The 21,694-nt window shown below is 39.9% G+C and overlaps 2 protein-coding genes and 1 long non-coding RNA gene across 3 annotated transcripts; 2 read left to right on the top strand and 1 right to left on the bottom strand.

Annotated features, from left to right (window-relative positions):
• The first annotated feature begins 82 nt into the window (after positions 1-82).
• Positions 83-19,848, top strand: LOC134225072 (luc7-like protein 3). Its single transcript, XM_062704857.1, has 7 exons — positions 83-437; positions 505-867; positions 7,452-7,657; positions 7,723-7,848; positions 7,914-8,038; positions 8,095-8,296; positions 18,960-19,848. The coding sequence occupies exons 1-6, from the start codon at positions 339-341 to the stop codon at positions 8,127-8,129; spliced, it is 954 nt and encodes a 317-aa protein (XP_062560841.1). The 5' UTR covers positions 83-338; the 3' UTR covers positions 8,130-8,296; positions 18,960-19,848.
• Positions 4,725-5,743, bottom strand: LOC134225074 (uncharacterized). The gene is made up of 3 exons (XR_009983156.1): positions 5,543-5,743; positions 5,051-5,478; positions 4,725-4,860 (listed from the first exon to the last, which is right to left on the bottom strand). It is a non-coding gene; the product is annotated as an uncharacterized LOC134225074 (long non-coding RNA).
• Positions 4,798-5,429, top strand: LOC134225073 (uncharacterized). The gene is made up of 2 exons (XM_062704858.1): positions 4,798-4,928; positions 5,057-5,429. Exons 1-2 carry the CDS (start codon positions 4,888-4,890, stop codon positions 5,427-5,429), a joined length of 414 nt encoding a protein of 137 aa, XP_062560842.1. The 5' UTR covers positions 4,798-4,887.
• Positions 19,849-21,694: the final 1,846 nt, after the last annotated feature.

The raw sequence follows: 21,694 nt of genomic DNA, 5'->3' as shown, positions 1-21,694 counted from the left end.
CATGGCGCGCAAATGTGAGCTCAACGCTCAACTGTGGTCTGACTGCGCGTCTATATTGGAAGCTCTGTCTTTATAATAAGTTTGACAGTTTCCTTCAGAACAAAAAAGTGCAGAAAATTTTCATCGCGTTGCTGAACAAAAAATTTAAAATCGTAAATTTCGCATTTTTTTGTGAAAAACCTTTTTGATTCTGCACTAAAATATCGTTATCTGATAAATCACGCATCTGAGCATAGATTAACACTGTTTTTCCTAGGTTATAAGTAGGAATTAGTGTTAAAAAGCCTGTTTTCTAATTTCATCAGTGGAAGAAGAAGAATCCAAACAAAGCGGTGACCATGGATGTTGCGAGGCAACTGCTAGACGAGTTGATGGGTCGGAACCGGAATCTGGATCCTTCTGTTAAAACTAAAGAACTGAACTGGGAAGATGAAGAGGTAAGTTTTTTCAGCCTGCGATAATATATTGGAGCAAAAAAATTAAACTTTGGGATTTCTTTTTCAGTTCTGCACCTATTTCATGGTTAAATTTTGTCCGCATGATTTGTTTGTAAATACGCGAGCAGATTTAGGACAGTGCGGCAAACTGCATGACGAAGAGGCCAAGAAAATGTTCGATGCGACCAAACCGTGTCGCAAGAAGATACAGTACGAAGAGGATTTCCTCCGTTTCTGCACCAACATGATCAACGAAGTCGATCGGAAGATTGTGAAAGGCCAGCAGAGGCTGCTCCTAATGAACAGCAAACTGGAGGCTCGCCCGGTATCGAAGCAGCAGGAGCAGATTAACACCATGAACGAAAAGATCGAAAAGCTGTTGAGGGAGGCCGAGGAAGCCGGAATTCGAGGCGATGTTGATCAGGCACAGGTAATGCAAAATTTTGCTAACGTAGAAGGCCCGAATATTTAATTCATAAACAGTCATTGATCAGAGAATTAGTTTAGTAACTATTTAGTTCGTCGTGAATGGAATAATTTTCGAGTGTTGATCTTATGACATTCTGCGCCCCATCAATAAGGCTTTGTTGGGGTTCTGGTTTATGTCGTATTATAATCGGCAAAGCACTTTTTCGTCCTCTGCAGCTTATAGCTATAGCAGCTATAGTTGAATAGGCAGGGGCCATTCTGCATAACGGCCGTTTGGCATAATAAAGAAAAATAGTCAATGATTTTAGGGCCATTTGGCATAAAAATTAAAAGAATTATAAAAACTCTAGGCAGAAGCTAATTCCGGGTAAATTTTAATTTAAATGGATTTAAATGAAGAAATAATGTGCTTAATTTGCCTTATTCCTGAAAATGTGATTTTTAAAGTTTTTCTTCAAATGCGTACTTTGAATGGAGGAATGATCTACTCATTAGAATTCTTCCAACCAAATGCATGCATGCTTTCTCGTTATAAGGAGAAATCGTGTGTTTTAAAAGATGGAATCATCAGCTCATTTGTCTTATTCCGATCGTATGCGTAGAAAAAAAATCATATACGCTTCGACTTTTGCGTTCTGTGGAAAAATGGGTCATCTAGTCTTCTGCCTTCTTCCGGGCAAATGCGTAGTTTTGAAGAAGGGGTCATCTACTCTTTTGCCTTATTCCCGGCAAATGTAACCTTCAAAGGAGTCATCTACTCTTTTGCCTTTTCCGGTCAAATGCGTATTTTTGAAGAAGGTGTCATTTACTTCTTTGCCTTATTCTGGGCAAATGCATACTTTTCAAGAAGGAGTCATTTACTTTTTTGCCTTTTTCTGGGCAAATGCATACTTTTAAAGAAGTAGTTATCTACTTTTTTGCCTGTTTCCGGGCACATGCATACTTTTGAAGAAGGAGTCATCTATTCTTTTGCCTTATTCCGGGCAAATGCATCCTTTTAAAGAAGGAGTCATCTACTCTTTTGGATTCATTCCAGGTAAATGCGTACTTTTAAAGAAGGAGATATCTACTCTTTGGCCTTTTTCCGGAAAAATGCATACTTCTAAAAAAGGTGTCATCTACACAGCAAAAAAAGTTGTTGAATATTACATCGAAATCGCTGCAACCCGTTGAATCCATCGATTTTTGAATATTACACTGCTCGACGTACTCGTGAGCTTGCTGTGTAATAAACAAGAGCGATGTAATTTCTGCCGATGTAATAAATAAGATGATGTAATCGAAGCGATGTAAATGAATGTTATGTAAAATCGTCCTTAATGTTAATTTTCAAAGGGGGGAAATTTTCGGTTTAATTTTTATTGAATTTGAATCTAAATAATAGTTTATTGTTTTCATTTTATATTTTCTATGACATGCAATTTGAACAAAGAAAATTGATGTTATGCTCACAGATTGCGTTTTTTTTCTAACGCTGAAGCGGTAGTGCGATTCAGCAGATTATGTATTGCTATTCATTTCACGATGGGTGAGCATTATCCACACACCGATAGAATTATGTACTCGCAAAATAGAAACCTAATCGTTGTCCTGATCGGTCCATCCGCAGGTTATAATGGTAACACTAGCCACGGGAAGCGAGTCATCCTTAACATAAACTACCGATCACCGAAATGACATGGCGAAAGGTGAGCAACTTCTCACTAGAAATTCCTAGGTTAGTTCCAGACCATGGCGTATATATACCATATCGAGCAACACGGAAGTCGGTGTTTTTGGACGACGTCGAACGCTGAAAATAAGTATAGGCGATGATTAGTGTTTTAATGAAATTGATTGATTTTAATAAAATTGATGATTCCGCAGAATGGCCTCGAAGCAGGCTCAGAGGTCATTCTGTGATTGCGAAGGAATCCGATCCCTGATCCTTGGGATCCTGACGGAAATCTTTTTGAGATTCCGACGGGAATATGATCAAGAATCCAAATGGAATCCTTTTGGGTTTACACTGGAACTTCTTTTGAGATTTCAACGGGAATTCTTTTAAGATTTTAAATTGTAATTGTAATTTATTTATTGTCATAACGGAAACCTACAGGAATCCGTTTGGGATTCCGGCGAGAATCTTTTTAAGATTTTTACGGGACTCCTTGTGCAATTCCGACGGAACTCTTTTTGGAATTAAGACAGGTTTTTTTCGGGATTCCGACGTGAATCCTTAGGATACCGATCCTTTTCGGATATCAAAGGAACATGTATTGAGACTCCGAAAGAAAATCTTTTTGAAATTTGGGCGGGAATCTTTTTGGGATTCCGATAAAAACACTTTTGGGATTCCGTCGGGACTCTTATTGGGGACTCTCATTGGGACACTCTTTGGAATCCCGAAAGGATTCTCTTCGGAATCCCGAAAGGATTCTCTTCGGAATCCCGAAAGGATTCTCTTCGGAATCCCGAAAGGATTCTCTTCGGAATCCCGAAAGGATTCTCTTCGGAATCCCGAAAGGATTCTCTTCGGAATCCCGAAAGGATTCTCTTCGGAATCCCGAAAGGATTCTCTTCGGAATCCCGAAAGGATTCTCTTCGGAATCCCGAAAGGATTCTCTTCGGAATCCCGAAAGGATTCTCTTCGGAATCCAGAAAGGATTCTCTTCGGAATCCCGAAAGGATTCTCTTCGGAATCCCGAAAGGATTCTCTTCGGAATCCCGAAAGGATTCTCTTCGGAATCCCGAAAGGATTCTCTTCGGAATCCCGAAAGGATTCTCTTCGGAATCCCGAAAGGATTCTCTTCGGAATCCTGAAAGGATTCTCTTCGGAATCCCGCAAGGATTCTCTTCGGAATCCCGAAAGGATTCTCTTCGGAATCCCGAAAGGATTCTCTTCGGAATCCCGAAATGATTCTCTTCGGAATCCCGAAAGGATTCTCTTCGGAATCTTGAAAATGGATTCTCTTCGGAATCCCGAAAGGATTCTCTTCGGAATCCCGAAAGGATTCTCTTCGGAATCCCGAAAGGATTCTCTTCGGAATCCCGAAAGGATTCTCTTCGGAATCCCGAAAGGATTCTCTTCGGAATCCCGAAAGGATTCTCTTCGGAATCCCGAAAGGATTCTCTTCGGAATCCCGAAAAGATTCTCTTTGGAATCCCGAAAGGATTCTCTTCGGAATCCCGAAAGGATTCTCTTCGGAATCCCGAAAGGATTCTCTTCGGAATCCCGAAAGGATTCTCTTCGGAATCCCGAAAGGATTCTCTTCGGAATCCCGAAAGGATTCTCTTCGGAATCCCGAAAGGATTCTCGTCAGAACTCCAAAAGGATTCTTGTCGGAATACCGAAAGGAATCTCGTCAGAATCCCGAAAGAAAACCCATAGTATTCCACGAAGATTACCTTTCCAGAAATATTAAAAAAATCATTCCCTTTGGAATATCTTGAGAATTCTCAGCGGGGAAGTTAGAAATATTATTAGAACTACCTACTTACAAAAATTCTAATAAAAAATAGATTCCGAGCAATAAATAAGTAAAACTATTCCAATATTCTACCACATTTAGTTTCAGATTTGTAAGAATAATAATTTTATGGTAATGATTTGTAAATTTCTTATAAGTTGGAGCCTAGAGGATTTTTTCAACAGCCACGCACTCGTTATAGGCCAGCAACAAATTGTTGTATTGCATTAAGACAACTCAGTAGCTGTTGCCGTCCCTGGCGATCCAAGTAACCAAAAGTTCCTTCAAAAGTAAGTGTTTTGCTTAACCAACTTGACAAGCTGCCTCAACGAAAATCACATTAAAAAAAAACTTTGGTGTCCTGGGGAACTGTTGATTTTTTAAGTACCTACATATTATTGTGGCAGCAGTGCGAGTGCGGGAAAATTGCTTGTGGCGGTACTGCTTTCACCAGATGTTGCTTATTGTCGAAAGCATTGCAAATAGAAGATGGGGACGAGGAAATAGAGGTGGCCATTTTCACAGCTTTCACGGACCCGTTCCGTCTGAAACAGCCGACACGAAGAGAAGAAATGTTGCAGTTAAATGTAATTGAATTTAAAATTTCAACATGGTAAGAAAGCTGATGGCTTCCATCGGCCAATAAAGATCAAAGAAAATAGCGTTGTTGACTACTATGTATGACTAGAAAATTCCAGTGCAAAAACTAAATTGTTAGTAAATCGAATACTATACCTGCAGGACGCCCATGGACGCCCTCGATCATCGAAAGAAGAATTCACGTTTGGTGTACTTTTTCTCGACATATTTAAATCTCGGGTGCAATAAATTCATGGCCAAGTGGCCAGCGTATCTTGGAACCTGCGGTGGTAAACACTATGTGCGTGCAAGAATGACCGCCTGCCTTGTGCAGCTCTCGATTAATCTTGATCGTGACAAGGAAAAAATTTTTCGCATCGAATGGTGGTCCTTGGTATTTGTAGTGAATGCAGCCGAGCCACCTCGCTGGTGTACAACCGTTCCGCTGGAGTCTCTAGCTGTTCCAGCAAGCATACTACCGCATCATCACCTCTTCACCGGAGTTTTCGATTCCGAAGTGAGCACAAACTGTTGATCAAAACTTGTCCTTCCAGGTAATAAAATCCATAAAATTATCTTCAATACTGTAAGAAAAATGATGCATTCAAAACGTAATTCCGAGTCAACCGTATAATTAAACAATCTTACTTGGCATCATCGTTTGCGAGTCCCAGCTAAAACACTCGATTAGCACCCAGTTCCTCCAGTCGCTTGTTTTCTAAGGTTTTCTAATGCACGTCTTTCACCGTCACTGAACTACTGAAAATCGGAATTTAAATTAAATTGCAAAATAAACATCTATTCAAACAAGAGCTTGAAATAAACATGGCGCACCACCGTCCACCGCTAGCTGATGTCAGGCTAAACAGTGTTGCGAGATTGAAAATTATATTTTTTATGAATGTGAAAATACATCAATTCTGTGTAATATAACACAATTTAATAGAACCGATGGGTTGCATTTATTTGTATGTAATTTTAACTTTTCTCAGCATTAAATATTACACAAGGTGAACGTAAATAGAAAAGATGATTTAGGTTCTGTGTAATTTGAAGCGTGATGTAATATTACATTGAATTGACTTTATTTTGCATAACAAATTTTTAATTACATCGTGTATTTCAGTAAGTCGTTATGATTACGTTGATGCACATTACATTATTTTTTGCTGTGTACTCTTTTGCATTATCCCAAGCAAATGCTCACTTTTAAAAAATGAGTCATTTACTATTTTGCCTTTTTCCGGGCAAATGCATACTTTTAAAGAAATAGTTATTGCTCATCTACTCTGTAGCTCAAGTAGCCTTGCGAGCAAAGGCGTAGGATTGTCAATCCGGAGATGGCGAGTTTGATTGTTGGTCCGGTCTAGGATGTTCTCGGGTTGGAAACATTCCCGACTCCCTGGGCATAGTGTATCCATGGTACTTGTCACACAAGATACAAACTCATGCAATGGTGGGCATAGAAAAGCTTTCAATTAATAAATGAGGAAATGCTAATAGAATACTAAGTTAAAAAGCAGAGCCATTAAAGAAGAACTATTTTTTTTTTGCATTTTTACCGGAAAAATGCGTACTTTTAGAGAAGTAGTCATATTCTCTTTTGCCTTATTCCGGGTGAATGCATACTTTCAATTGAAGAGTCATCTATACTCTTTTGCCTTCTTCTTCTTCTTCTTATTGGCATTACATCCCCAAACTGGGACAGAGCCGCCTCGCAGCTTAGTGTTCATTAAGCAGCACTTCCACAGTTAATTAACTGCGAGGTTTCTAAGCCAGGTTACCATTTTTGCATTTGTATATCATGAGGCTAACACGATGGTACTTTTATGCCCAGGGAAGTCGAGACAATTTTCAATCCGAAAATTGCCTAGACCGGCACCGGGAATCGAACCCAGCCACCCTCAGCATGGTCTTGCTTTGTAGCCGAGCGTCTTACCGCACGGCTAAGGAGGGCCCCTCTTTTGCCTTACTCCGAGCAAATGCGTACTTTTGAAGAATGGGTCATCTAGAAATACTAGAATAAGAGATCGGCGAAGACGCATTTTCAAGAGACACCGGTCTCTGGTTATAGGGTTGCTACTATCGATTTGTTTTAAATGTGGTATTAATTCTAAATGGTACGAACATTTGGATTTTACACACCCATCTATCGCGAGAAGTGGATATTCGAATGTGCCACCAATCGTGGTTTCCCATGGAGACTTAATTGCTATTATGACTGAGCGGGAAAGAGCAGATGGAAAAGCGGAAATTTTGAACCGTGAAGTTAAGATAATAGATAAAGCTAAGAATAGATGAAAATAGTTAACGAAGATATGATCAGCTAGGACTAGACCAGATAGCAGATAGTTGAAATAAGCGGCCTGAAGTAGTAGGGGTTAATAAGGAGCAGAACTTCTTTGTAGTCCTGACTCCTAAGTCTTGTAACTTTGTAAAATTGATTGCTAACCAAATCCACATTGTAAAACTGTAAAATAAAAATCAAATAAACAAATGAGAAATAACGTTTTAGTGCTACGAATGAAACGTCATCTGAGTTATTTTTTAATTACAGAGTTTGATGCAAATGAGCGATCAGCTTAAAGAGGAAAAGGATGAATTGATCAAACAGCATGAATCAAACGGATGGTCTGTTACGGCGGAATATGCTGCTTCGCAGGAGAAGCAGATGGAGGTGTGTCAGGTTTGCGGTGCTTTTCTTATTGTGGGCGATGCCCAGCAACGTATCGACGATCACCTGACCGGAAAGCAACATTTAGGGTAGGAACATCGATTTCTATTTAAATTTAATACTAGGTTTAAATGATGTATGACAACCTTTACAGTTATTCAAAATTGAGGAAGGCCGTTGAGGAGATGATGGAAGCTAGGAAGAGACCATCTCCGCAGCCTGAAGAGCGCCGGCGCGATGATCGCCGACGTGAGCGCCGTCGTGATGATCGTAGATCGAGGTACTTATCACAATAATTTGGAAAGCTGGTGCGAACGCCTATACCATTTGTTTTATATTTCACAGAGATCGTGACGATCGATTCAAGCGGGACGATAGACGCCGGGATCGACGAGACCACCGTGATAGGAATTACGAGCGTCATGAAAGACGTGATCGGGATCGCGATTACGACCGGCAGCACAAAAGAAGTAAGCTCATAAATTACATATAGGAATAATCCGTTTACATTTTAACTCAATTCAAGCCGACCGTCACCGTAGCAGAAGCCGCAGCCACTAAATTAGCTGGCGCTTATTCGTTTGTATGCCAGCCATGATGCTGTTTATGTTCATTGGAAGAAGTTTTAGCAGTTCTACATTCACACCGGCATAAAATCGGATTAAGAGGTATCCCAAGCTACAGAAATAAAATTATAGACAATTAATAATCTATCAGCTTTCCACCAGGTAAGTCGGTTTGTACGATACCAATATTAATCGATCCTTCTTTTTTTGTTTCTTTCATCGTCGAATGTGTTTTAAATGTCATATAATCTTAAAAAGTAAGGTATCAAGACGAACAGAAATTCAACTGGGTAACATTTACACCTCCTCGGAGCCCATTCTAGAGAGCTAAGAAGTGTCTTGTTGAGGGTATATTTATTTCTCCGGCCAGGTTAGTGTGGTTAATTAGACAAACAAAACTTTTGGAAGCTCCCTTGCAGGTGTAACGTGTCGGCGAATTTACGGAAAACCTTAATCTCATGACAGGTATACAATCACGATCAGCAGAGATGCTAATTTTGATTTAATTATCCTTTCAGTTATGTTTCCTTTGGGGTTAAAATGCTCCATTAAAGGTGAAGAAAACGTAGACTGTTTGCGAAAAAAAGGTATTCCTTTTATTTTATAAAATGTTTCGTGGTGAACATTTATTGCCGAATTTATAGTTTCCTCCCAAAACGTTCGAGTTGCCGTAAAGTTGTTTCGCTTGTTCTGGATGAGATTCGTGTGCACACGAATATTGCGGATTGAGAGGTACTTTAATTGAACTTAACACAAAATTGTTTTTTTTTTACAAATATTGCTCAGGATATTCAGTCAAATAGTTGTTCGCTGACGTTCATGTAGAATGGGATCGTGTCGTTATGGTCGTCATGCAACCTACCAACGATTTGATGATATGACCAACACAACTTATACAATCAGGTATTTGCTTTTGATTCCGTGAAATGTATCTTGCTGGTGTTTAAGATGCTTCGATCAGAGTGGTATCAGGTCAAATTGTTGAGTTAGAATTGCCTCGTTCAAGATGACTCGTGGCTTACGTTGTTTGAAGCAAAATGTTACTTTCGTTACATTTTTCGAGTCTATCGATTTATCAAACCCAGTTTTTTTTATAATTCAATGGTAAAAAGAAAGACGGATAGTTTTTAATTGGATCGGAGAAAAACAAATTTTCCTCTGCCTATCTACTCACGAAATTTTGGGACAAAGTTTATTCATTTGAGAGGGGATTTTCAAATTGAAAAATAACAAAATATAAAACTTTTCCAGAAAGTTCTTTGAGAACTGATGAGTTTTGTGATTCAAATTATTTGTCATTTTTTTTTTATTCCCAGGGCAAATAATAATAATATTTGTTTCGGTCTTTAAAAAAATATTGTGGCTTTCTGGGCACATTTTTTGTGTGAACATTTCTACTCTATTTTCCTACCATGGTAGAGCGTATGCCCATGGATCTCGTCATATGGTGTCTCAAGACCTTCCATGCAATAAGTGCTGGTCGAAGGCATCCCGAGTAAAAGGTCATATCAAAATTATTTGAACATATATAAATGTTATTATGTTATACTATCTTTCTATATCATAATTTGTCATAAACTTGGATCAGGATGTTGTAAAAATATCTAAATTTATATAAAAAATTACATTTGTTGAAACAAAATTCTTTCAAATTTTGTAACAATTTTATCTCAAAAATAACCTACCTTGTTAAAAAAATATATCAGAATCAGATACAAAATATATTGTTCAATGTGCAGTTGTAAAGTTTAACAGGTCATGATAGGTATAAAGATTGTGTGTTCAGTTCTTGTTATGCTCTTCTATATAACACAGAACACAGTATACCGTCGGGACAAATTCTGCTATACTCTATGATAGGGCACGTGGGTCTCCCGTGACGGCTTTACAGAAATTCAAATCGACCAAATCTGCGTCAGCTGAAAATGGAAATGGAGCCTTCTTGATGTACAGAATAAACGTAGTGCCGATGTCGTGTCTGATCATCACCTCCTCGTCCTCGATTCGACGGCAGGAGGAAAGAGTTGGACGATGGTACAACATACGCCGAATGAAAGAAGCCAAGCTGAAACGGTACTTCGTTGATGAACTGAAGACCCGTACTGCAGATATTCTGTAAGGTGGCAGCGTGGAAGACGTGACTAGCTATAACAATCTGGGCGAACTGCGCATTCGGTGAAATCAATGGATCATCGTTGAGACCTGAAGGAAGATAGAGGAGCAAAGAGCAAAGTCTTTGCCAGTCAACGATACCCGGTTCTGGAGAAGGTAATAAAATTCTCATAACTTCGGGACAAGGGAAAGTGGGTGGAATCTAGCCAACGAAGAAAAGAGAGCCGCAGCTACCGGGGACATTTGCCTCCTCTACGCTATATCACAACGCTTAAGCGGGACGAAAATGAATTCAACGATGCCTGTAAAAGACGCGAATGGTCAGCTATTGACCGACCCAACTGAAACGCTGGTTGGAGCACTTTGAAAAACTTTCCACTGTGACCTGGCTGGCACTTCCAAATGCCAGCCAAGTCACCACCACCTCTGCATGATCCCGCAACTTTCTCGATCGACTGGTTGCAACATATCTTGGTGAAGGTGCCCAAAAAGGGTGACCTGACTGTATGCGATAACTAGCGAGGCATTATGTTGCTGTGTACCGCTCTCGAAGTTCTATGCAAAGTTATCCTAGCCCGGATTTAGGAGAAGATCGATGCGACTCTCCGGCGGCAGCAGGACGGATTCCGTGCCGGAAGATCCTGTGTGGACCATATTGTCACGCTCCGTATCATTCTGGAACAGGTCAACAAATTCCAAGAGTCCCTTTACTTGGTATTCATTGACTACGAAAAAGTTTTCGATCGTCTTAATCACGAAAATATGTGGGGGGTTCCTCATTTTAATTGACGAAATTCTGCTAGGAGTGACTGACCGAGAATCAAACCGCGGGCTGCTATGGCAGCCTATGACCATGTAGCCCCGAAACTTCTTTGAAAAGGCTGATGACGTTGCACTTCTCGCTCAGCTGCACTTTGATCTGGCAATCGTAGTCACTCTGATGCGTTCGCGAGCTCCTCTGGTGCCACGCAGCTCGAAACACTCCTCGTCTCCCCGGATGACCAGCCCGACTGGCATCATGATCGCTATCACGCAGGCTGCACCGTGTGATATCGTACGGTAGGCAGACTCTAAGACACATCAAGCGGTACGTGCTCTCCAGCTTCCGCAGGTAACTGGTTACCTCCAGAGCTCTCGCCCAGGACGGGCCGCCGTATCTAAGAATAGATACGGCAACGCCTGCCAGTAGCCTACGTCTACTGGCACACATCCTGGAACTGTTGGACATCATTCTCGATAAAGCCATTACAGCAGTGGAAGGCCTCTTGCACGCATAGTCGACATGGCTGTAAAAGGTCAGCTTGTCGTCAATAACGACCCCAAGGAGCGTCAAACTCCGGTTTGATGCGATCACGACCACATGAATCACTCCATGTTGAACAGACTTGCGGTTGTTGACGATAACCACCTCCGTCTTATGTTGAGCGAGCCTCCAGGCCTCTTGCGCTCATCCAATCCAATCCAATCCGCATCTCTGCATAGATGGCCTGAACATGTTCGGGTTCGCTATGATTGCTGTCTTGAGAGCGCTGTTCGGAACTTCATCAGGACCTCATCGGCGAATGAATTGAAAAAGTCCGGCTATGTGCCTGGTGTTGGGGATCATCAGTACCCGCTAAGCAGTGGAAGACGACAGAGGTCCTTCGTAGCTTAGTAGGGAAAGCACATGTCTAGCATAGTGGGGTCGTGGGTTCAAACCCCATCAATACATTTTTAGAACTAAATCTTTCGCATGCTGTGCAATTTTCGGATTGGAAATTGTCTCGACTTCCCTGGGCATAAAAGTATCATCTTGCTAGCCTCATGAAATACGAATGCAAGAAATGGTAACCTGGCTTAGAAACCTCGCAGTTAATAACTGTGGAAGTGCTTAAGGTGAAGGTGGGTTGAGTACCAAAACAAAGCTTTGAAAATATTGGTACAATAAAAACTGTTATCCCGAGTAGCACAATTTCGATCGATTTGGTTGCAGCAACTTATATATGACTAGATTTGGTCGTACATACATAGGTCACAGTAATTCTTTTATGACAATTGTGCTGCTAGGGATATACTGTAGTAGTATTGGTATCGTATCGTATAATCGTATAAAAATCATATAATATTAGTAGGGTGGTTCAAAAAACGACCCAGCTCCAACACGCTCAATCGATTCCGTCCCATGCTCCGAGTGTCCTCCAAAAATCGAATTGAACAAAAACTGGTTGAGCACAAGCCGGTTCAAGTTTGTATGAAAACTAGTATGGGAAACAAAACCTTTCGTTACACTGGCTACAGCGCCTCCCCTCCAAACGCTGAAGAAAAGAGAACCCACATTGCTGAAAGCAACATTCTAAAGATTTCACTGAAAGAAAATCGCAACTCAGGAAAGATCCATTGATTACGTAACGCAAAAAATAGCATTTTATACCCCGCTCACCTCCATGTCACACTTTTTGTATGAAGTATCTGCCCCTGATGCAATAGATATCATAGACAAATGTTGGCTATTTTGTTGAAGCACACGTTTCTGATGCCACACTGATGCCTACTGAGAAGCCTAATAAATACGGGAAGATCCATTAATTACGTAACGCAAAAATTGGGCATTTTCAACCCCTCCTCCCCCCTATGTCACACTTTTTGTATGAAACGTCTGAAAATTTTGTATGGATCGTCACACTTTGGCCAACCCCCCCTCCCCCCTCAAAGCGTTACGTAATTTGTGGATGCTCCCAAAGCCTAATTATTCATGCTAAAGATACGCAACCTCGATTGAAATCGACTCCTAACCATTGGAACGACCATTCAATATGCATTGTCTACAGAGTTAAAGCTCTTGAATATTCCATCCATTCATATGGTCTCCCCCCTCGCCACCGCCAAAAGACGGAGCGCCACAATCAGAATAATGTAAAATTCAACCTTGCCATATCAACTGTCATACAAACATGAAACGACCTGTGCACGGTAAGCCTCTATTCAAACCAGCCCAAACCATCGGATGACACCCAAATTATAAATCATAATCGACTGAGCGTGGCGGAGCAAAATTATTTTTTGAACCACCCTAGTTATTATTTTGCTGCTGCCGGTGCCGTTGTTTACATTCGCTCCACGATCTTTTTTTAATGTTTTTTTTCGGGTAAAAATTGCAGTTTATATTAAGTTTTCGGTTTAAACAAGTGACTGATTTCGAAAAGTGATGTTTAATTTGCATTCCATCAACATTTCGGGCTGCTCATGTGCGGAGAAGTGAGTAAAAACTTGATTTTTTCAGTGCCCTTTTAGAAGAAGTGAAGTGCAGTGATGAACCCATCAAATCGCGAACGGCTAATAAATCGGCACGAAACTGCTGATTTATGATATAATTCGAGCTGAAATGCATAAGACTCTTTGGATAAACATGTTCATTATCACGGGAAGTGAATAAATATGCTGTGAACAGGTTAGTAATCTGAATATTAAACTTTTGTTCGATGCTGTTCGATGCATTCGAATGTTGGTGGGAGAGGAGTGCGGGAGGTGTGGGGTTGACCCGTGGGAGGTTCGGTGCCATATTGGCTGCCATCGTGGTACTCTTCCAACTATGTCCTTAATGAACACTAGCTGCGTCCCAGTGTGGGCATGTATTGTCGCGCTCTTCTTAAACGCTCAACTCTTCGCGGTGATAACGCGCAAGCAAAGATTGCGCAGCAGCGCGCCCATAAGCTTTTACACAGGGTGTGAGTCTGTGCTGTTTAATTTAATAAGCCGCCGAATGGGGTTGCCATAGTTGAATAGCCGCCGTGTGTAAAGTAAATGGGCGCGCTCCAGCGCAATTCAACGGAGGCTGATTGGGATGATCACGATCTGAGTGTTTATGTTGGGATGCATAATAATGCCAATAAGAAGAAGAAGTTCAGTTCAATCAAAGTTAATTGCCTATTTCCGGGGATTAAACCACCCGACTTGGACGTTAATTTACAATGTTATGAAAACTCATATGTGAATATGTACGTTATGTGGAAGATATTGATAACGTACATATTCACATATGAGTTTTCATAACATTGTAAATTAACGTCCAAGTCGGGTGGTTTAATACCCGGAAATAGGCAATTAACTTTGATTGAACTGAACCTGAGTTGCGTGCTCTTGCCTACGCAATGCGGTCGGGTCTGCAGGCCTGGCAGCGGGTCACTTTTTAGTGACTTGGTCACTTTTTTTGGGCAAGTCACTAAAAAGTCTCTTTTTTCGACCTCAAGTCACTAAAGTCACTTTTTCTCGCCAAAAGTCACTATTTTCAACTATATTGAAACTATTAACTAAGATTTTTTAAACTTAGCTTTATGTATCCGTCTGATGATGCTTTGTTCATGGCGGAAATGAAATTACGGTCCCGCTATTTAGACCCTTCACAGAGAGCAATCTCATTGAAGGCGCGCCCCTTATCAAATCTTTCCTTGAGAAAACAGAACAGTAATACTGTTAATTGGCCATGCATCGGAGCCCTAGCCACATCCTTGTCTTGCTTCTAGAATATCACCGATAAAGCTACAACCCTGGGATTTTGCTCTATCTACAAGACCATTTCAATCTAGAGAAGTTGTTCAGTAACAAGAAGTTCCGTGTGTTCCTCGAACTACCATTGTTTACCAGTTCATGAAGAGTTAGTACATCCATAGAACCCTAACTCGAACTTTTTCCAGCAGTTAGTTCAGCCTAGGTCGATGGGCCCTGGTTTTATAACTAATTGCTAGAAAATCTGTTTCCGCTGCATACAATTTAGCCTCAAACGAGAGGAATTTGAGTCTGAGGGTAAAGTTATTTTTTTTAAATTTAAAAACTGCAATTGGTAGAGAGGACTAAATACGATAAATCCTTGAAATACCACAACTTATTGCTCTAGTTTGAAAAATGGTTTAAGCTAGGGTTCGGTTTGGTAGATCTTACACCGTAAATAAAACAATACGTAAAAGTGATCTACCAGCTTTACGGGGGGAAGCCACCCATTCACTAGCTGCTCTTATTGGCATTTCGTCAGTAGCTAATTAAAGGTATTCTACGTCACAAATTTTATAATTGGTATACAGTCATGCAAGCAGGAGACTTGCCGATAAAAACTCAAACCTCATAGTAAGGGAAGGTGGAGAGACTTGACCCCTGGGAGAGTTGATACTCCCCAGTTCTACCGAAAACTAAAGTAGTATTGTTATAGCGTATTAAGATCCTCTAGAGTATAGAGTCTAGACAAATGATCATTATGTGGCGAGCTATTTTTTTATTGACAATCTTATTTACTCTATTATTTACTGTGTTTTGTCCCTCCTAAAGATATTTTTAGTGGCCACGCAAAATTTGACCAACTTCTTCCAATAATGACCAAATCATTTATCATTTTTTTCACAGCACAATGCCAAAAATATGCTAAATGATCTTCACTGATAGAAATGCCAACATTTCCAATTTCAGGAAATTCGGATGTTGAGTTGTTGCCTCAATATGAGGAGACTTGATCCCGTCATCCATATGAAAAAAATCTCAAGCGGATATTTTTTTGTAGATTTGACAGATGTAATGAAAAATTTGCTCTGAAAAAAAAAATATTTAGTGAGTATAGAAAGAAGATCAAGTATCCCCAATTTTGAAGATTGCATACGCTGTTGAATTCCAATCGTTCATGAATGCGCACAGCAAGTCCGCCATTATAAGCAATTCAATCCCAGGCTTGTTGTACAATCTTCATAATGTTTTATTTGTTTTCTACCAAAACGATCCGTACTGTTGTTCCTTTCACATTAAAGATTCCAAATACTTCCGTGAAAAGATATTTTAGTTACCAGATAAAGATTGTCGCTTCGGTTCCCTTTGTTCTGCTGTCCGAAACATGTGTGGTACTTAACTGTCAAATCGTATGTATTTTTCCTTCATTGACATTTAGATCCACTATCCTCGCCAGCAAAAGATGTTCCGGACAACGACGACAGCGACAATCTTTATCTAGTAACTAAAATATGTTTTCTTCCGTGGCACCTATGACAAATCGTAGAGTTCTCTGCATCTTTCTTAAGTAGGTGTTCAGCTAATCCAGTGATCTTTATTTTAACTCATTCTCTTTCACGCAGATTTTTGCCGAGAAATCATTTTTCGGGGAAGAAAAACAGGTCTTATAAGTAATAACCATGTTTCGCTCACTTCCAGTTACGTTAAAAATTTGATTTGCAATAGAGGGCAATACAATTTTACTTAGTCACTGAGTAGATAAAAGTTAGCGTGTACGATTTTTGATTCTCTTCTTAGTTCGTTCTAAGAGAAAAGAGTGGCAAGTGAAAGATGTTTTCCGTCACAAATAATTTGTAAAAAAGATTCTTCTTCGATCCAAAAACGCTTGACTTCGTCTCATCGAACTTGCAACTGAAACTGAAAGTCACTATTTGGTCACTTTTTCTGTAACTGAAAGTCACTATTTGGTCCCTTTTTTCGTCATCTTTGGTCACTAAAGTCACTATTTTGAGCGACATCGGTCGCTACCAGCCTTGGGTCTGAGCTTGACGACCGACTGGCAAATAGCTTACACAACCTCACTTGATCAGTACAGTTGCTGATGAAGAATGTGTATAGCCGCCAAACATTCTAAATACTCACGCTCCTCTAATGTGGACGTGTACTATACACATGTGGAAGTATTGGCTTGAGAAATGGATTGCGAGTAATTTGACTATGCGTCCAATTTGGGAATCTCGAGCTCGTTCAGTAGCCGCTAGGTTGCGAAGGCCGACGGAGGTCCTTCGTAGCTTAGTTGGTTAAAGCACCAGTCTAGCGTACTGTAGGGTCATGGGTTCGAGTCCCATCGAAGGGAAAGTGGTTACCTCCAATACATTTTCCAAATCAATATCTTCCACATAACGTACATATTCACATATGAGTTTTCATAAGAAGAAGTTGTTATCTGTGTATATATTCTGGCTTAAAAAATGATACCACTTTATGCATGACGTGGAGATGCATATCCAGTAGTTCACGACAATGTTACGTTTTTGTCCTATAAACAATTTGACCTGGTCGCCGCTCTATCGTTCTAAGAAGTGTCGGTTGTGGGATGTTTCTGGGATATTTGTTGTGCTATCCTATTGAAGATAAGAATAATTGAAAATAAAGGATCCGGCAACGCAAGCAAAAGTGTGATAAATATGCCACCGCAACGCACGCAACACCATGACTGTTCGATATGACGAAGGTAATTGTTTCACCCCCATACGTACCTTAAACCAAACCGATGTTGTGTTCATTTCATCTAGGATATGGAATGGCTGCGCCGAGGGCTCTTATTTGTACAAGAATTACTGCAGATTCTGAATGAAGCAAATCTTGAGGTAATTGTGCGAGTGTTCACCGAATATATTTCCCTTAATCAGTCGTCAATGCTTGAAGTCTCCACCATCGTTGTAATGCTGCATCTTGCATATCAAACCTGAGTCTCAGCAGAGTTAGCCCTGACAAAGATACGCGGTCGGAGGCGCTCAAAATGTCTTCCGTTGATTGTTGCCACACCCATAAGGTATTTGACATAACATATAAGGCGTAGTTTAAGAGGTAATCATTATGTAAAAGGTATTCGAAACAAATATGAACGCAAGATTTTTCATCGTCGACCATGAACAGAACATGGAAAACCATCGCATAAACGATAAGACCATTGCAAGACACATTCACTCCCCGACAAAAGGTATTTATAAGAGCACTAATCAAACGTACTATTAGTTATTGTAATATTCTCAACGGTGATTATAGGAATTCAATTCACTGGATGGAGATGAGAGCGCATAGTTTTATTATTGTACCCATGACATATTAAATAAAAAAAGTTTAGATAACTGTTTAGTAAAACATTTAGCTATGTTTATCTTTATTCCTGTTTACCTTGAATAATACCATCCATGAACCGACGTGACGCTCTTTGGATGTCCACCACTATTTAACGGTCATTCGCTTTTTCGGGTGATCGATCCTGTCGAACGAGCTGAAACACAACTCTACTGTAATGGTAGTCTATACTTAGGTTGGCGTTGGAGCTTCGAGAACTACGTAGATACGTCGGATATAAAATTCGAATTATTTTCTATGAGGTAACACGCCGTACTGAATAAAGCAACTTATATAGCCTATTCAGATTACGGCATTTTTATATGATAAAGAGTAACTTGATGCCATTGCTCATACATTCAATTTTGTTTTTCCACTTTAATCTGAAAAAATAAATTAAGAAGGTAAAACATAGCAAATGTTGTACATTTTGATTATCATGACGAATTCGTAGATATACTCAAATGTGGTTATGTACATTATGTGGAAGATTTTAATTTGTAGTTGTTGATTTGAAAAATTTCAGTACTGAGGGTCGTGGGTTCGAGTCCCATCGAAGGGAAAGTGGTTACCTACAATACATTTTTCAAATCAAAATCTTCCACATAATGTACGTACACATCCACATTTGGATTTTCAGAACATTGTAAATTAATGTCCAAGTCGGGTGGTTTAATACCCGGAACATAGGCAATTAACTTTGATTGAACGTAGATATACTTAGGTATAAGCGCAATACAAAATCTGTGTAGCTCACTTCTCCATTCATTGGATCACAATAAAGGTAATATCATCAACAAGAAAATAGTTATGTGACTGCAAATTAGATTGCTTTCTGCGCCACCCCTATCACGTAGTTTTTTCTTCTTTTTGCTTTTGCTATTTCCAGGGAAGTTCCAGTTTACTACATCGCAGCAATACCGTTTACTTAATTCTCATAGAGTTGAGCAATATCATTAGTTGAGCTGTACTCCAAAATATTGTAACCACCAGTAACTCGTAATCGTTTGCTTACGTATCAATTGCAAAATCAAATAATAATAATTGTGACAATAGTGCATACTCAGACACTCAGACGACACACACCATTGAGCATCAACGAATTTTAACGCCACAGATACGGAGCCGCTGCTACACGTGTCCCGGAAAGAATTCTCAACATCAACAACAAAAAACCGCAGGTATCGTGCGTTTTTATCACCCCATTTCTTTTAGTTTAGGATTTAAAAAAAAACAATACATAAATGAATAACATTCTAAGATTGTGTAAGGAGATGTGAAGCTCTATTGGCATCCAATAAGCAGAACACTTCTATCAGCAAACAAAAACTTATGCAATTGTAGTGTAAGGGCAAGCTGGACATACGGCTGTTGCAACTGAGCTGAAAGAGATCATCTTTCTCTCCAATATTTTCAAAATTATTTCCCATCCATAAGTGTTTATCTTTCTCTAGTGTTTGCGAAAGTCCCTTCCCAATCGTTATATGTTTCGATGAATTATCATATCGTATATTCAAAATTACAGCTGTAAATGAAGCATTACTTTAAGTTGTATTCAATTGAGTCACACCTAAAAAAAGAAAAGTTCGACAGAAAGTATCAGTAGCAAGAAATAGAAAATAGCATAACGAACATTGTTATAGTTCAGCAAATATTCTTACTAACAATAAAACACATGAACATAAAAAAAGATACTTGCTACTCGAATATGTAGAGTGTGTGAGAATTAAAATCTTCTGTTTTAATAAAGTACAATTCACGATTGGGAATAAAAGTAAGTCGGATGTAATCCTTTAGAGAGAAATTTCCTTGTATGTATATGGATTTTGATGAAGGTTAAGGAAGTAAGTAGCCTCCTTACAGTATACAGTCAAAAATAACTCATGTTTGTAATATGTAATCAATAATAGCATTTGCATTAAAAAAATGGATAATAATTGCCGATTTTTCATGGGTTTACCTTCAACCGCACTTACGAAACCACCCATGCAGCATCAATCATAGAGCCATGAGTTAGCAGACAGACTGCACCTCTACCAGTCGAATTCAGTGTTGATTCATGATTCAATGTTATCTGTTTAGATGTAAACTAAATAAATAAAAATGAAATCAGTCGAACTCATAGTAACCGTGATGGCAAAAACAGTAAGGCAACTCCGTTCAGAAGTGTGTGTGTTCATAGAACGGCACCCCGCCGCGTCGAAAACGGACATCGTGCGGCATTTTGTGGACGCCGGATATGCCGTTCCGGCATGTAGGTACAACATCCTGGCACTATTAGACAACAATCATCGAAAGAAAGCCCGGTTCCGGACGACCCTGAGCGACAAGAAGCTCCAAAGGAAGGTGAAGAGGAAGACCGAGGGAAAAGTGGCTACATCGCTGCGTGCGCTTGGCCGGGAATGAAAAGGTACCTGGCGAACCTTCCATGGGATATTATCAAAAGCAATTATGGACCCAATAGTGGAGGAACTAAGCACGATCTTACAATTGGTCGATTTCACTTCATATGTATACTTCATTTCAGCTACCTTGAAAGTGCATCCGAAAGCTCGTTTACAATATTTCACGCGGAGCGTGTCATAACTGCATCATAATCCATTGTTACCTGGAATATGTCCTCCAATTAATGGTGCAGTGTTCCAATAGTTGCGATTTTTTGTTATTCGTGTTCCTATAGTTGCGAATCCCATAGGTTTTATATGGGATTCGCAACTATTGAAACACTACCCCAACTATTGGCGCGAGGGGGATAAAAAGAAGATTTGAATGATACTTTACCAATTCAATGCAATTTCTTTTTTATTCCTTTATTTATTTGTTAGGCACTCTGTGTTACTTGACCGCTACTGTGCCGATATCTACTGTGGTATTCTGCTCTACAGAATCCACACAGAATCTATTTTTAGATTTCCATTACCATTATTGTTGTCGTTGCCAGTCCATCTCATCGTGAGTCCATTGTTTCCGTTTGTCCATGTCGTGTATCCAATGATCGTGTTCGGTTGCCATTAATCCGGGTAGCGTTGGAGGAATGCCTCCGAGAAGAACAAGTTGTCAGTCGTCATCAGGCAGCCGTGACGGTAAGGCGCGTACCCCAAACGCCACCGTATGGGCTGCGGATCTGGCGACTGACGAGGGTTTGGTGGAGGGGCTGGGAATCGAACCCATGAACAATGCAATTTCAATGAGGTTTTTGTGTATAACTTATTATGACGGGTCAACTAATTGATCGGTTGGGTTGCTGCGATTAATTTGTTAATTCTCTTAAATACAAACTACCAAAACTATAGGAACACCCACGACTAACGTTCACCCTATCTGTTTTAGCTTCGGAAGCTATTCCGTATGAAAACAAATCCTATCCCGCCTGTGCGCGTGCAAGAGAAAGATGATAAACGTCTGATAGCTTTTTGGCGTATATAAGTACAATACTTGACATGTTCGGTTTTTGCTAGTGCTTTAAAATATATAATACATGCTTTCTTCCATATGAATTTTAATTAATTCAGTTTTTAATTACATATACATTTTTTATCATTTTAGCCGGACTAACGACTTAAACTATGTGGCGTATGTCACCTGTTTAATGATTTAATCATCGTTTCCAATTCCATTATTCGA

This window comes from Armigeres subalbatus, chromosome 3, assembly GCF_024139115.2.
Source record: "Armigeres subalbatus isolate Guangzhou_Male chromosome 3, GZ_Asu_2, whole genome shotgun sequence".
Taxonomy (NCBI): domain Eukaryota; kingdom Metazoa; phylum Arthropoda; class Insecta; order Diptera; family Culicidae; genus Armigeres; species Armigeres subalbatus.
The sequence above is the reverse complement of the archived record's forward strand: the minus strand, read 5'-3'. Positions and strand labels throughout refer to the sequence as shown.

Bases quoted from the DNA above. Each gene is read 5' to 3' on its own strand.
- LOC134225072 (XM_062704857.1), top strand. From the start codon at position 339: ATGGATGTTGCGAGGCAACTGCTAGACGAGTTGATGGGTCGGAACCGG. The intron at 438-504 runs GTAAGTTTTTTC...TTTCTTTTTCAG, and splicing joins TGAACTGGGAAGATGAAGAG to TTCTGCACCTATTTCATGGT. The intron at 868-7,451 runs GTAATGCAAAAT...TTTTAATTACAG, and splicing joins GCGATGTTGATCAGGCACAG to AGTTTGATGCAAATGAGCGA.
- LOC134225073 (XM_062704858.1), top strand. From the start codon at position 4,888: ATGTTGCAGTTAAATGTAATTGAATTTAAAATTTCAACATG. The intron at 4,929-5,056 runs GTAAGAAAGCTG...CTATACCTGCAG, and splicing joins GAATTTAAAATTTCAACATG to GACGCCCATGGACGCCCTCG.